Source organism: Medicago sativa, chromosome 3 (assembly GCF_051527215.1).
Source record: "Medicago sativa cultivar Bolivia chromosome 3, Bolivia_mono, whole genome shotgun sequence".
Lineage (NCBI taxonomy): Eukaryota > Viridiplantae > Streptophyta > Magnoliopsida > Fabales > Fabaceae > Medicago > Medicago sativa.
In genome coordinates this window covers 19,151,344-19,166,432 of record NC_140751.1, presented here as the reverse complement: position 1 = coordinate 19,166,432, position 15,089 = coordinate 19,151,344, and the positions used below count along the sequence as shown (strand labels likewise).

General features: G+C 36.8%; 1 protein-coding gene across 8 annotated transcripts; it reads right to left on the bottom strand.

Annotated features, from left to right (window-relative positions):
- Positions 1 to 1,591: 1,591 nt before the first annotated feature.
- On the bottom strand, positions 1,592 to 12,519 carry LOC146936190 (uncharacterized). 8 transcript variants are annotated; one of them, XM_085751182.1, is made up of 10 exons: positions 12,403 to 12,519; positions 9,089 to 9,433; positions 6,602 to 8,922; positions 6,386 to 6,511; positions 6,130 to 6,254; positions 4,033 to 5,769; positions 3,770 to 3,818; positions 3,437 to 3,681; positions 2,718 to 2,819; positions 1,592 to 1,966 (listed from the first exon to the last, which is right to left on the bottom strand). In XM_085751182.1, the coding sequence occupies exons 2-10, from the start codon at positions 9,279 to 9,281 to the stop codon at positions 1,732 to 1,734; spliced, it is 5,133 nt and encodes a 1,710-aa protein (XP_085607308.1). In that variant the 5' UTR covers positions 9,282 to 9,433; positions 12,403 to 12,519; the 3' UTR covers positions 1,592 to 1,731. The 8 variants fall into 8 exon arrangements, with proteins under 8 accessions (XP_085607308.1, XP_085607310.1, XP_085607309.1 ...); XM_085751184.1 differs by having other exon boundaries at positions 9,089 to 9,412; XM_085751183.1 differs by lacking the exon at positions 12,403 to 12,519 and adding an exon at positions 10,006 to 10,059.
- Positions 12,520 to 15,089: the final 2,570 nt, after the last annotated feature.

The window sequence follows — 15,089 nt, the reverse complement described above, 5'->3', positions numbered from 1 at the left end:
ATATAGTTTTATGCATGTTTATTCTCTAAAAAAAATATATAGTTTTTTCATTTTTGGTGATTGCTCTTTTTAGTAAAAGTGTTTAAGATATGAAAGTTAAGTTCCACATGACCACTAGATAGAAGGCAATTTTAGGGTATTTGCAAGCAGCACAGGCTCAAGATTTTCTTCTAGTTATCTCGATTGATGGGTTACCGTACTATCATTTGATTTCACCTTATGATTCCTCTATTTCATATTGATGAGGTGTGTTTATTTGTTTGTCGTAATGTGTGTCTGGATACTTTTGGGGAGCATGCAGTTCAATGTAAGGATTAACGCTTAGGCCTGCAGATGTTATGGTGTATAGATTGGTAGAAGGAAAACATGCATGTGTAGACTTAACCGGGGTTTCACCACTCGTGGGTCTAGGGGCCGGGGCTGTTATGGTAAGACAAGCTACCCTAAAAGTTGTTGTCAAGCAAAGTGGTCAAACATGAGAAATCGTGTTCGAACAATCAACATGCTTTTATACCATTTTCTTTTGACATTTTTGGTTTCCTAGCACTAGAGGTTGTTGACCTTCTACATAGTTCAAAGGGTCATGCACAACAATGTCATAACTCATAGGTCCATGAATATTATGTTTACGATAATTGGTTTTGCTATCCAAAAAGGCCTAGTGATGGTACAAGCACGACCTCATATATATGATGAATGAATCCCCCCGCCCCCAAATTGTTTTTAACCATTAACTGAATGTATAGGAAAGGAAGGTGAACATATAAGTGATAATATTTTGGAAATTTAGGGCAAACCACATAGGAATTCCTAGTAGGTCCACTTGAATTCCATGAACCCTAAAGCATTACAAATTCTAAAGCCATTAGTAATGTAGAACATAACAAAATGGCAAATCCTTCAACTTGGTATACAAGGCCTGAAAATATACACCACATCTGCTATTGTTCAAATGAAAACAACTTGGCGCCCATTATGAATAAAAAAATTAGGTGATCCTCGATAAATAAACATCATTGACAAGACAATTTTTTGAAGTGTCAGCTCTATACAAACAATAAGGGTTTTTTTTATAGGAAGGACTATATAAGAACATACAGAAAATGATTTCGTATTGAGAGAAACAAAATGACTAATTATGGTGTAATCAAACTCAATTGTTGGAATTACGGAGGCCATACATTTGAAGAATAAAAATTGGTACCTACAAAAATCAGTTTCTGTAAACCTTCATATGTACCCATTATTAGGAACAAAAATTGCACTTCAGACTCAAACTAGAGCCTGTGTCTTCAGGGTGTGTATAATAATTAAGAATGCGGTGAAAAGGGAGGGTGGTCTTCCATTGTTAGATGTTGCGGCTACATTTTCAATAAGAAAATAACACTTACCTCACAGTGAAGTTAAATTCTAGTTAACTTGGTTGGTATAGTGGACTTGATATAGTGATGTTTTATGCTATTAGCAATTGGTGTGTGAATTGTGCACCTTGTATTAGTGATTCAATGATCAAACACAATAAAATTGATACATTTTTTAAGAGGAAAGTTTCCGACAAAAATGAAAATTGTATAGCTTCAACATCGACAACTTGAAAGAAACCCTTGAGATGATGCATTTTGCTAATCAAATTTGTTTTATCCGACAAAGAATCAGTTAGTATTTATCGCACCCCCCAATAATTTGGGCAAGATCCGCCACTGGATGGAATAATGAATTAATTAATTAATATTAAAGTGAAAGACATTGTACCCTATCTGGGAGATTCCTAGGCAATGGAACTGCATTAACAATTTTCAGGGGAAACAATCTTTGAATATTAGCACTTGCATCGGAGGATGATGAGGTCTCTGCCCCATCATGTTGTCCCCGTGCATGGAATTTGGCAAATCTATTGATCACAGAAAATCTTTCTAAATCCTGACACTCCACTCTCAGGTCCAAAATTGAGGCTCTGCTATCCAATCTGCAATTAACAAGATAAAAAAATGGCACAAATTAAGTTGAGTACAACAAAGTTGTTGTTATCATATAAAGATAAATTAGGATACTGAAACGAAATATAACAAAATTATAGTAGCAGTAGCTGGCAACCATATTTTGAGGGTAAACATGAAGGCCAAATCTTGGCACATGTCTTGCATGAGCTATAAAGAATAACAATCATTACTACCATCTCAATAAATTCATAATAGGTGAATCAATAAAGCAAAAAAGGGGAATACAACTTAATTAATAAATTCGAGTGCTAGAAAATGTGTTACAAGCTCTGTTAATTGGGGGCTTGCTTGAACGGCTGACACAAATATTGCAACGACTAAAAAAGATTACAATGAAAAGTTACCAAAAACCTCAAGCCTTAATTGCAGGCATTTGGCTAGGGCTGGCGGGAGGGGGTGGGGGTGGGCTTGAAAATCTGCCTTAATTGCATTTGAGCCACATAAGAGAATAAAAATAGCTAAGCATTTGAGCCACATTAAGAGAATAAAAATAGAGTAACCAAGACAAAAGCCATGTTCCAGCAACTTTAATTTGTCAGATACCAATAAAAATACATGTCAGCCTTAAAGATTTTGATGCCAAAGCACCATCTCAATTGCACCCGTACAGACAGATGGGTCTCTATGAAATTTGTAACTTGCAGGCCAGACACTTGTCTACATCCAAGAAAATAAAATAATAGATAGACAGTATAAAACTAAACATTATGATATTACCTTAATATGTCATCTTCCAGTTTCCTTGTTCTATCAGCAAAGTCCATGACTTTAAAAATGTAATGATCAACATTATCAGATGATGTCCGTTTTTTTGGCAGTCTACAGAAAACATCACACAAAATGTCAATTATTATATCATATATGTGGATCAGGTGTGCATGTGCTCTTATGTGTGTCAAGACTCAATCATTACACAAGCCATGCATGGTTTCAAATTGTGGACCGCACTACGTGATGAGGCCGCAATATTGCAGTTGCGGAAGTGTCTGCAACCGCATCAGACCACAATAGTGGTGTGATTGCAACTCAGTAAAAGTTGCATTTTAACACCGCCAACCAACAACCACAATATAGTGGGCGCAACGGCTGCATCAGACCGCGACAGACTATGTAGTGCTCACAAATTAATTTTCTAGCTTCCTTCTTTATATCATAAATTTAGGGAGCTATATAAAGTGATGGCGAGTTGATAATGAGAGAGATATGAGATTTTAGAGAGGAAGTAGGAGATGTGCAAGGAATCAGATATGTAATAAATAGATTATAATAGTTTCTGCTAATAAAAAACAAATTCACACCGCAAGCTAATAAAAAACAAATTCACACCGCAACGACCACAATGCGCATTGCAACAGCCGCAATACCCGCAATTGCAGTGGCTGCAACCGTAATTTAAAACCATGATACAAGCCATTCAAAATAAAAATAGTTCTTACAGGTTTTTGCTACCAGGAGGCAAAGTATCGCATCCAGACCATGAGATAGAACTGAATACTTCTCCTAATGTTAATCTGGAAACAGAGTAGACCACACTTTCATGATGCACCTTTGCATCTTCTGCGAGAACTGCTGCAGGAGGAGGGTTTAGTAGTTGCTGCATAAGTTGCGTAGTCAACACAAGTCTTCTTTTTGACTTCACTGTCGCAGATAGATTTTCAACTACCCCAGCACCACCTTCAACCTATTAATTATAAACAGAGTTAAGAGAACTCGTTAACTAATAAATTTATTAAATTATGAGTTGTGAACTGATATAATTATAAACAAACCTTCTCAATCAATCTGTTTGCAGTTTGAGCCCACAATAATTCTGCCTCACTGCCAAATAATAAGGAATTTATGTTATCTATGGATAAATTACTTGATATATTAATAAACAAAAGAGAGTTAAAAATGGAGTCAAACTGTCATAGCAAAAACAGAAGGTATTTCTCTTTCAAAACAACACAAATAACGTAATATCAGATGCAGAATCTTTCCCAAAACCAACAATGGCAGCAAAAAATAAGTGCATTAAATGAGTGTCAACCACCTGAGATTTCGAAGCCGTTCAGAACCCTGTGTCAGTTCTTCATGCCAAGACAGAAGTTCAGATGTGGCGCTTTTCCGCTTCTTTGGTCTCAAAATATGTAAATCAGGTTCACCCGTAGGAATTGATAACTGAGAACATACATTCTCACTTCCAACTGAAGCAAGCATTGGACTGTGCCTGGTGCTACCAAGTTGAGCATCGCCAAGACTATTAACTCTCTCTGTTGAATTTTGGAAATGCAGACTATCTGATTGGTTTGGAATAATAAAAGGTTGGTCCATAATCTTAGTGGCGGTTATCTTTTGTGCCTCATAAATCGGCAATGTCGTACCATTTTTAAAAGTTCCATATTGTTCAAACCACGATGGTGCCATCTGAGGATTTATCTGAGAATGACCACTTCTGGTAGAAATTGCTTTATTACTATCTGAAACATTAAGATAGTTTTCCTGATCATCTCCAATTACCTGAGAAGTTGCATTAATATCCTGTCCATCATGTGGCTTTGCTGACAAGCGTGATATATTGGGATCTGATGATGGAATGGAAGAATTATTTCCAGATGCATCTTTAACCACATTGTCATATCCATATGACAACTGTTGTCCGTAGTTGGAATCTACCTGCTGTTTGTCCATATTATCTGAAACTTTCAATCTCTTGGCTTCCCGGTTACTAGGATCAATTTCCATGTTTCTCATTGGTTGAACTTGACCCAGCAAGGAGAAATTATGATTCAAAACATTGTTTGGTCTTAAAGACCGACCTAGAGCCTCATTGTTTCTGGAAATCGCAGCTAGGCTTGGTTGAGATGCATCAGATACACATTTCACGACATGTTCTTTCAGGTGTGATGGAACTGCAGCCTCTTCATCCACAACATTCTCAGACAATGTCCGCTGCTCAGGGATTTCTTTAAGGACATTTTGTACAGAGCTATTGGAGTAAGCAGAAGAACCACCAATGGCAGGAAATTCATTACCATCATTCTCTTGACCCTGATCACCTTGATTCTTTGAGTCAGCTTTCATTTCACAATCGTTCATTTGTTTGGGCTGTGATGGAACCTTCAAAGCGTTAGGATGCTGCCTGCTAGAAACACTGGTCCATAAATTGTGTATAACTTTCGACGGGGTGCCATGCAGAGATGCACCATATGTACCAGAAGGCTGACTGCCAGCCTCTGCTGCCAAAATTTGGATTGCACGATCTCTCAGACGAATTTGATCTGTACCACTCAGCATAGACATGTCTTGAGTAGATACCATTTCAGGTCGACTAGCTTGAGCTCTTTCACCATATTCATCTATCTGATTCAAGGAAGCCAGCTGATTATTTGCTACTTGTCCACCAAGATGAGCCATAATCTGATTCTGAGTATGGTTCTTGGAGAATGAAAAGCCAGATGTAAAAGCTTGTGGAATGTTTCCTACCACATTGTAGTGAGAGGCCATATCAAAAACTTGACCTGTGGTACTAGAAACATTATTCCTATTCTCCCCAGGAGATGACTCTTCAGAAGGAAAAGTCTGATTAGTAGCCAACTTTGTATGGCTCCTATCCCCTGTCTCAGACATGTGTGGTGTAGTAAGACCTGAATCTGATGAGCCACGAGAAAATAACATGGCAGGTCCCTGTGTAGGAGGAGCCAATTGTAAGCTAAAGCCCTCAGACGAATAACTTCGATTCCATTGTGGATGTACAGCAAATCCATCTGAAGATTCGGTTTCAGGAACCCTGGAATAGAAATTATGGTTAGAGAGGCTTGTGTTTAGTGGAATGTCATATCCCCATAACCATTCCACTTCATGAAAAAGCTCAATAATATTTTAGATTCAACAATTTAAGCAAACAGTTGAGCTACGGTCATCACATAAACAAGGAAGAGTATATGCAATGCATGAAGGAAATAAAGAAAACATGCATACAAGCGCTAGTTAGATCAGAAGTTTAGCAAATACAAGGTCCTAAAAAATCATGTCACAGTTGCTTACGATTACCGAAAGCAAAATATTTCTGCAATAATTAAAAAGGAAGTACCATATCACGGCTTACTTCATACATTAAAAACGCTAGGAAATTTTAAAATTGAATTACCTGGGCAAAGCAGTCTTTTGTAAGGCATAATTACCAACACTTCTATCCATTGAGGTCATTGCTTTTGGTATTTGTGTAGGGAGTATGCTTTTTGAAACATTATTAACCAAGCTCTCTGAATCACCCTGAAAATCAGGTGCCATTTCAGTCACATTTTAAAGGATATAACCAAATTCTGGTTATCCAAGACATGGAGATGAGAAGATAATGCAAGACTAGCATATATGAGTATAAAACATGTTATCTGACAAATTACCTTCACTGTTTCACTATCATAACTGTCACAATTTCCATAATTTGACTGTCCAAGAGAGTTATAGCTATGGCCCTGATCTGCAAGTCCTCCAAAGCGTTGATGGTTCATAGGTTGTGAATTTATAACCTGGTTGTTTACACAAGGTTCCACATCAACACCAAGATCCCCCATTGGATGATACTTAACTTTACGAGTTAAAGAAGATCTTTGATGTACCTGACCAGATGACTTTGGACTTTGAAAATCATTGCCATCAAAATTGGCATTTTCTCTCGTGCTACCATCTCTTGAATGAGAAGGATTAGATCCAAGACCATCTGCTGATTTTTCTTTTTTATTAGAGTTATCCACCTCATCTGCATCACTTTCAAATTTTCCATTCTTAGATGATTCTAAAATTAAAGGGTTCTCCATATGATGCTTGTATTTTCCCGGACCTTCATTTCTTTTATAGCTACCAGCTGACTCTGCATCTCTCCATACATCAACGTTAGGTAGCTTCTCACTGCTTTGTCGGCTGAGCCATGCAGGTCCAGAATTTGGTGATGCAGCAATACCATTCACACCAGAATCTTCCCTACAAATTTGCATGTTACCAGTAGATTTTACATGTTCTGACCCAACAGATAAATTAGTATCAGAATCAGGCTCCCACGTAGCAGGCACCTGAGACATCTCCTCATGCATGGCTTTCTCGTGATGGTGCTGCAATGATTTATCATTTTCATGGGTTTTGAAAGTAGAACTACTATCAAATGGAGCTGATTTTGTAATGTCCCAACCATTAGACTTATTGAATGGACCACCACTACCACTACAAGATGATATGGTTGGTTGATGTGTCCAATAATCTGATATTACCTTTTCATTTTTTTCTATACCTGAAGAGTTGGTAGCATTTCCATATATATGACCACCTTCGGATAATTGTTTTTGCTGAGGACTGCAATCTAACCACCTGCCTCTTTCTAAATTCTGTGGAATTGGTCTCTGAGAATCGGTCTGTGACCTGTCATGCTGTTGATCTGAAGTATCAAGACCTGACTGATGAAATCCAGAAACACTACAATGGTTTTCAGTGGTTGTTGGCCTACTAACATCGTCAGGCCGAACAAAAGGTCTTGAATTTATATTGGAAGGTGATTGCAAGTTATTATCGGCCCAAAGTGGTTGATGTTTACTGCCATCAGTAGTAGAAGGTTGCTCTTTTCCAGATGATCGCCCCACATTCTGAAAACCAAGACCACTCCATTCCTCCTGGATGCCCATGTCACTACTAGAAGTTTCTGCTACAGCAGACTGCATAAGCGCACTCCAACTCCCACTCTGAAGGGAAGGAAATCCACTAGAACTATCTGTACCATCCAGCATATTAAAATCACCTGTATTCATACCAAATCCATCCCAAAGGCTATCATCTGAGCCAAACAAAATCTTCTCTTCAGTTGGATCTAGGGTAGCTACATTCTGTGAAGGAGGAACCTGCACTGGCATCTTGTTTTGTGATGACATCTCTGAAGATCCAGCTAGTTCTTGTCTCCCATGAAAATCTTGCATTGGTACAATTCTTTGCTCAGAACTCCCTTGCTGCAAGTTTTCCACATTCACTCTGCTATTTATAGCATGAGCAGTGGGTCTCAATGTGCTCTTTCCTTGATTATCGTGTCTTGAAACTAAAGTTCCATCATTTGTGTTGATTTGATCTGAAAATGAACCATATTGGTGAACAGGAAATGAATTACCACCAGCTGCTATATGCGGCAGTGCAGATTTGTTCCCATGAACATGAGAATATTGCTGTGGGAAAGAAACCTGAGGCATTGCAGGCTTATCTGCTTGAGTGTGAAAATAAAGGTTAGGAGTGCCTCCCGAACCAGATATTGGAACCCCGTAAAGAGACTGATCTCCCTGATTATGAACCAAACCCATCATGCGCAACGCTTGTCCTTGTTCAGGAGATAACATAAGTCCATTATTAGAGGACCCATGCATAACTGGAGATGCACCACGCTGGAGCCAATTTGCATTAGTTGGCATAACATCAGGCTGCCACATGAAGTTAGATGCCTCATTTACAGGAATTCCATTAATAGGAGAAGCAGAATGGCTTGTAACTGTCTGTCTTGAAATAGACGGATCTGGGGCCATAGAATTCTGTTGCTTTGCTTCTAGTTTATGAAATTGCTGCTGCCTCTGCTGTTCTTGCATCTGGTTAAGTATCGCTTGCTGCTGTAATAGATTCATTTCATTTATTCCTGAATGCTGTCTAGGTAAAGGCTGAAGCATTCCATTCTGGTGACCACTTACTTGCTGTTGACCTCCAAAGAAATCAAAATTGACATGAGATTCCGTATCCATTCCCATAATATTAGCTCCATTGTGCCTAGTCTGGAAAACCTGTTGTCCCTGCATGTAGCCACTTACAGCCACTTGTTGGTTTGGCATCTGATTTCTTCCAGACTCGGGCCTCGAATTTGATTGTGACAGGTTCAAACTATGTCGCAAATGTGGAGAACTTATGTGTCCCTGCTCAGAATCTGTGACAGAGAAGGGAGTGTGATTAGTAACTAACAAAGACAGACTCAAACAACATGACAAAGTTAAATTTCAACACCATTGTTTTAGTTATTCAAAAACAAAATGTATAAAAAATGGATAATGACAGGTGAAAAACTTATACAATAAATGTTGTAAAATCTCTACCAGATTGCTGTTGATTAAAATTCTTCAAATTGGAAATAAAAGGCACACCAGCCGATCTCTGGCTGCCAGCCCATATATTGTTGCTTATTCCTGGCCAGTTCCCATCAACTGCTTGAGAATGATACTGTCCCTGGGACAAGTTTTCTTGACCAAAAAAATTATGGACCCTGTCCACTGCTTCGTTTCCAGGCATAGATAATCCACCTCACAAACTTTAAGCAGATAACTATTTAAAAGAAGGCTTAACCAAGAAACAAATACTTTTACAACCTACATAGCAGGAAGATGTCCAAGAACACACCTCCGAGCAACTACCATTTAAACCTGAAAATTATTAAAATATCCCTGCAAGTAAAAATCCATTTGGTATAAATCAATTTTTAGAATAATAGTGAAAAGATATGGCAATACAACAATAACGGACCATAATTGGGTACTATATTAATCAAATGTTTCATGTCATTTAAGTCGTTGTTTTGTTTTTATACAAAAAGTGAAAAGGATTACAATATTGGACGACAATCCCCTTAATGCACATTAAAAAGGATTGAGTGCAACATGTCTAACGAACCTGCGTTATAAGATGCAAAAATAACTTATCAAAAAAGAAAGTTCATGATAATCATATGATGTTTCTAGCTTCATGATAATCATATGATGTTTCTAGCTGAAAAAGTCTAGTCAAAAGCGACCTTTAAACTTCATTGCTAGCAAGAAATGTTTCCATATCCACAAGACAGTTGATTAATACATCGTATTTGTAGGCTGGCAACTAAGCCACAAATAATAACATAACTATAGTATATTCAGCCTCCTCCTTCAATTTGTAAGGTCAATTTAAGGATTAATGCACATTAGCAATCAAAGTGGAGGAAATTTGTATAGACTGCATGCAACAAAGTCCAAATCAGCCATACCGATGAATCTGAGGAACCAAGAAATAACCAAAATGCAGATATCTCTTGCATGTTTATATCTTGCAAAACAATTGTCACAGACATTATTAAAGAAAAATCATCAGCAATGTTTCTTTTTTGCAATCTATCTGAAAATGGGTGTAAATCTAGTAGCCATTCAATCAAGTTATCTGTGTTACGTCATACTAAAACCAATTATCATTTAACCATGCCTGCAACTTACAATCACATGGGTGGTTGCTGGCAGTAATTCTTCAAATGGAAATCAAAGGTTAAATTCATTGCAAAATCATAAACAGTTAACATGCCAAGGAGAATCCAAAAACATCTAATAATTTCATTTGTAATCTCAAAATATTCCCCTTTGTACGGTGTGTGCACATTTACTTTAACTACAAATATAAAAAGACAATGATCACAGGAATATATCATCTTTGTCCATACCTATCAAATTCATATGGAAACCAAAATGTTTTTGAAGTGGGAAACCTATTTCTATTGACCAGAATTGAAATAACTAGAGATGATTCATAATATTTACAAGAATCAAATTGTTAGTACAAGAAAGGGAAAGACGAGTGAAGCTATACAAGTCAGCGTGCCAATTCTTTGTACCAATATTGTCCTTAAGACGTGAAGAACATCAGGTATCATTACAAGATATTTTTCACTTTATGTTAAATATACAAGAGCACCAAATAAATTTACATATGGGAATCTCTCTCCTCCCTGTCCCTCTAACTCTATGTTTGTGTGTGCGTGTATAAAATAGTTTCATAGTTCGTCCCGTTTATCTCAAGATGCATATAATTTTCAGGGTGCATTGAGATCAATGTAATTTTATTTGCCTGTGTCATCTGACTTTAATGAAGCTGAGGCAAACTAATGACATAACAGAATAGATTCATGCAGTCACTTCAAAGTTCATAGTACCACTGAGTAATTACAAAGCCATCGACATTCTCAGTAAATTAGAAAACAAAGCACAAACCAACTAAACAAAGTGACAAAGAAACAGCACCAACCAAATCATTTATAATGGGATTGCCTAAATGAATCAAACAACGCCATAATTTACTATGATAAATCATGTCTAATTAATGAAAGACCATTTAATCCCCGTCCTTTCTAATATTTCCACTTCTAATCTTCGTCTTTCTCAACCGTAACAGCTACTACCTCATCCTTAAATATAGAACCATGTTGACTAAACTACAAGAATTAAGAAAGTTTGTATTACTACTAAATTGGTCAATTATTGGTGTTGTTTTTCCAAGTTTATCCTTTATAGTATTTATTGCTTACTTATTGAATACGAAAAAAAAAAAAAAAAAACGTGTAAAGTATCTAGAAGCGCGTTAACAAAGAAATAATTAATTCAGTTGAATATTTGGAAATCCTACAAATAGGGACAACAAAATTTCATAAGACGGTCTTATATTTAGAGACAGAGTTAATTTTATACTTTTGACTATTCCCATCCTGCCTAAACCACGCACGACAAGTGATTGAATAGCCTGTTTGTTTCCGCATCTGATACACCGACACACGCGTGTTTTTCTTTAAGCTACAATTATTAGCTTCTCATTTTCGCGGTAAAAGGTCCCCTAGACAGTAACGCATGGCTGCGTTGACCCACCGCACAACCAAACATATGCAACAAAGACCAATATTTTAGTGAAATGAAGGGACACAAGGCAATAGAGACGCAAGCAGAGAGTTCAAAAACTCCAGCTTTATGTGTTATTTCAAATTCAAATTTCAAATGCCGAAAATAACATTCGCGCCAAATATGCTATAGAATTTTCAAAGTTCCTATATAAACTTTATCCCTCAAAAACACTATTGATATCACCCAACTCGATTTCTTCATCCAACCAAAACACACAAACCAAAATTAATCTTTCTCAATTCTTTCTCAAATACACTATATCACCGACACTTCTTATCAAAGCCGTCTCCAGCGTCTGACACCAACACAACATGTAATTACATTCAATAAATTCATTTTTTTAAAATAATTACCGGTGGCAGTGTCGTGTCCGGTGTCCGTGTTTCATAGTCAAATATACTGGAATGCGCAAAAACACAAAAGCACTTGATGATTCAAATACAATTCTTCTGCCCCAAACACTTGAAGCTTCTAAGCTCAACAAAAAAAAAAAAAAAAAACTCCAAATTCACACATTCAAAACAAAATCACACAAGATCGGAAGCATGTAAAAATTCAATCTCATAAACACAATTTCAATCAACAAAACAACTCCAAAAGCTTCCACAATTGCACACACAGATTCACTTTTTTTCAAAACGATGTTAGAGAGAGAGAGAGAGAAGCTAGGGTTTCAAGTCTAGTTCTAGTTCTAGAGAGAGAGAGAGAGAGTGCAGGAAACTTACAGTGACGATAAACAAGCTGCACCATTGAAGCAAAAAAAGCTGATTCTGAAAAAAAGCGCGTTTGGGAAATCACGCACGCGTTTAGGGTTTGTGGCGCGTTTGAGATAAAGTGATGATGATCGAAGAAAAATAAGTGTGAAAATTTTTCAACGAAGACGCAGGTTCGGATAACGAACCTAAAGTGGTTTGGATCCGAAGCTCCGCAATTTGGAAAGCGTTTCAATTGGGAAGAGAGGGTGAGAAAAGTTGTTGGGTGTAAAGTTGGTAAATGCTAAATCAGGTCGATGTCCAATCAATCTTTGACACGTGGTATTTAGGTGGGACCCGTAATGACCCGTTTTTAAACTCTTTAATTGATTGATTATTGATTAACGGAGCCTTCATTTTGCTTGATTTCTTACACGATAATTTTTGGTTTACTACAGCTTACGGAAAAAATGGAGTTATTTCTACTGATCACCTCTTTCTCTTTCCGTTTATTGTAAGGTTTTGTTCGGGTAAAAATAACTAATACTGTAATTGTCAATTTTTTCATCTTTGATTCATTCAAAAAAAACAAAATTCATCTGATTGTGAAGTCGAACGATGTAATGTTATTTGAGGTATTATTTGTTTACATAAATGCACCGGCTAAATCTCATTTACCGGCTTGAGAGAGTTAGAATGTAGCATTGAAAAATATTTTGGTTGTCTATGAGCTGGCTTCTGGACAAGCGATCAACTTGTAGAAGTATGAGATTTTTTGCAGCATAGACACTTCTACTGAACTTCGTTCAACCATGGCGCAGATTCTTGGTATCAAACAAGTGTTGGATACATGTAAATATTTAGGGTTCCCATCTATGATATGTCGAAGTCAGAAAGCTACTTTCAAATATATGCAAGATCAAATTTGGAAAAGAATCAGTTCTTGGAGTAGTCTGTGTTTGTCTCGGGCAGGTAGGTAGGTTCTAATAAAATCAGAGTGGATATTACCGTTACTTGATGTTGATTTGGGAGATGCACTTAGACTATTGACTGCTCTTTGGTGGGTATTGGGTACGTGATCTTCAGCTAGTTAATTTGGATTTTGAAATGGACTCTAAGATGGTGGTAGATAAATCTATCGTTATACTCTTGGCATCTCATATTTTACGTCAATTATTAATAACTATCGGCGCCTACTTTCTTCTGATTCAGTAACCTATTATGTGAGGTTTATTAAGAGACATGTCTGAATTTGCTCATAGTTTAGTTAGGCTAGCTAGATGTGTTGTTTTTGGATTTCCAAACTGTTGTATTTGGATTTTCAAATTCTATTATCTACCGAAGTTGTTACTAGGTTGAGTCACGACCAGGTCGCTCTCTTTAAGACGTTTTGTGGCACTCCCCAAAATTGTGCAAGGCAGACTATCAACCACGCCGCCTCCAGGATAAAACAAGCACAGCTACAACTGTTCGATTAACAACTGTACTGTAGAAAACCGTTCGAGAATTACACCTCCATTAGGGTACCCAGACCATTCTTTTAATACTGAAACAACTTTAATATGGTACTGTTACCACTCCATTATGGTGTTATTCTAATTATTAACTTCTCCAACTATGATACTATGATCACTCAAATATGGTTTTACACCATTCTAACGTCTAACTTCTTCAAGAATCGAAGAATAATATATTTTAAGATCATTCATAATTTTGAAGGGACATTATACCCAAAAAGGGACTATGATCTTAAATTATTATTTATTCCGAAGGACATCAAAATATCGAAGGGACTATGAACTTAAGACCATTCTTAATTCCGAAGGGACATTAAACCGAAAAGGGACTATGGTCTTAAGAACACTCTTAATTTTGAAGGGACGGAAAAAGGAGATGAAGAGAAGAAAGACTCGTCAACACAAGTCAAGAAAGGGAGAAGAGAGAAAGAATTTCCGACAACTCAATAAAACTCTTTGGTGTAATTTTTGAACTAGATGAGCTCTCCTTTTATAGGGAGAGTTTGTAACTAATTTGGAGAAACTTAAGAATTAAGTAAACTTAAAAACTAAGCAACTCACATACCAGTTCAAATAACAAACTAATCGGATAAGTTCAAAAAGAAACAAACCCACAAGATTAGCTGAAACAAACTAATGAAGGAAAGATAAGAAATTCAGTTGGATTTTCAATCTTATCGCAACAAACATAACCTAAAATTATGTGAAGTGATATCCATGAATAAAGAATAATAATAATTATTGTTTTCAATCATTATCAGGTATTTAGAATTAAATACCACTATTTAAACTACTAATGTGTGTGTTCTATTTTATGTGGGACCCCCACACTCTATTTTTTCAATTCACACAACACTAGATCAAAGTTTAATTACTTGGTGTTTAATCTTCCAACCTTCCAATTTCTTTCCATCTTCACACCAATGTTCCAACAATTCCGCACTTGAATTTAAAAAATGGTTTCAATAATAACGTCAAAACGTTTCTATAAGGTTGCTAATAAACAAAGGTGTCGCCTACAACTTGAACCTTTGCATAGCAGATAATATTCCGATTAACAAGAGTTGCTTGCATTGAACTCTATCTCAGACATAGAACCTGCACACAAACATTTTCCTAAGGTGTATTCTAAAAGCCCGTGCGTTTGTGGCCATGCACGTATACCCCAGTTTTAACGAACGCTCTAGGTATTCTGCCCTGAAT

What these genes read in the sequence shown, in the direction of transcription:
- LOC146936190 (XM_085751178.1), bottom strand. Translation starts at nt 9,281, where the DNA reads ATGCCTGGAAACGAAGCAGTGGACAGGGTCCATAATTTTTTTGGTCAA. An exon ending in TTTTAATCAACAGCAATCTG is followed by an intron (nt 8,923 to 9,088) that starts GTAGAGATTTTA and finishes TCTCTGTCACAG; the next exon opens with ATTCTGAGCAGGGACACATA. An exon ending in CAAAAGACTGCTTTGCCCAG is followed by an intron (nt 5,770 to 6,129) that starts GTAATTCAATTT and finishes TTTCTATTCCAG; the next exon opens with GGTTCCTGAAACCGAATCTT.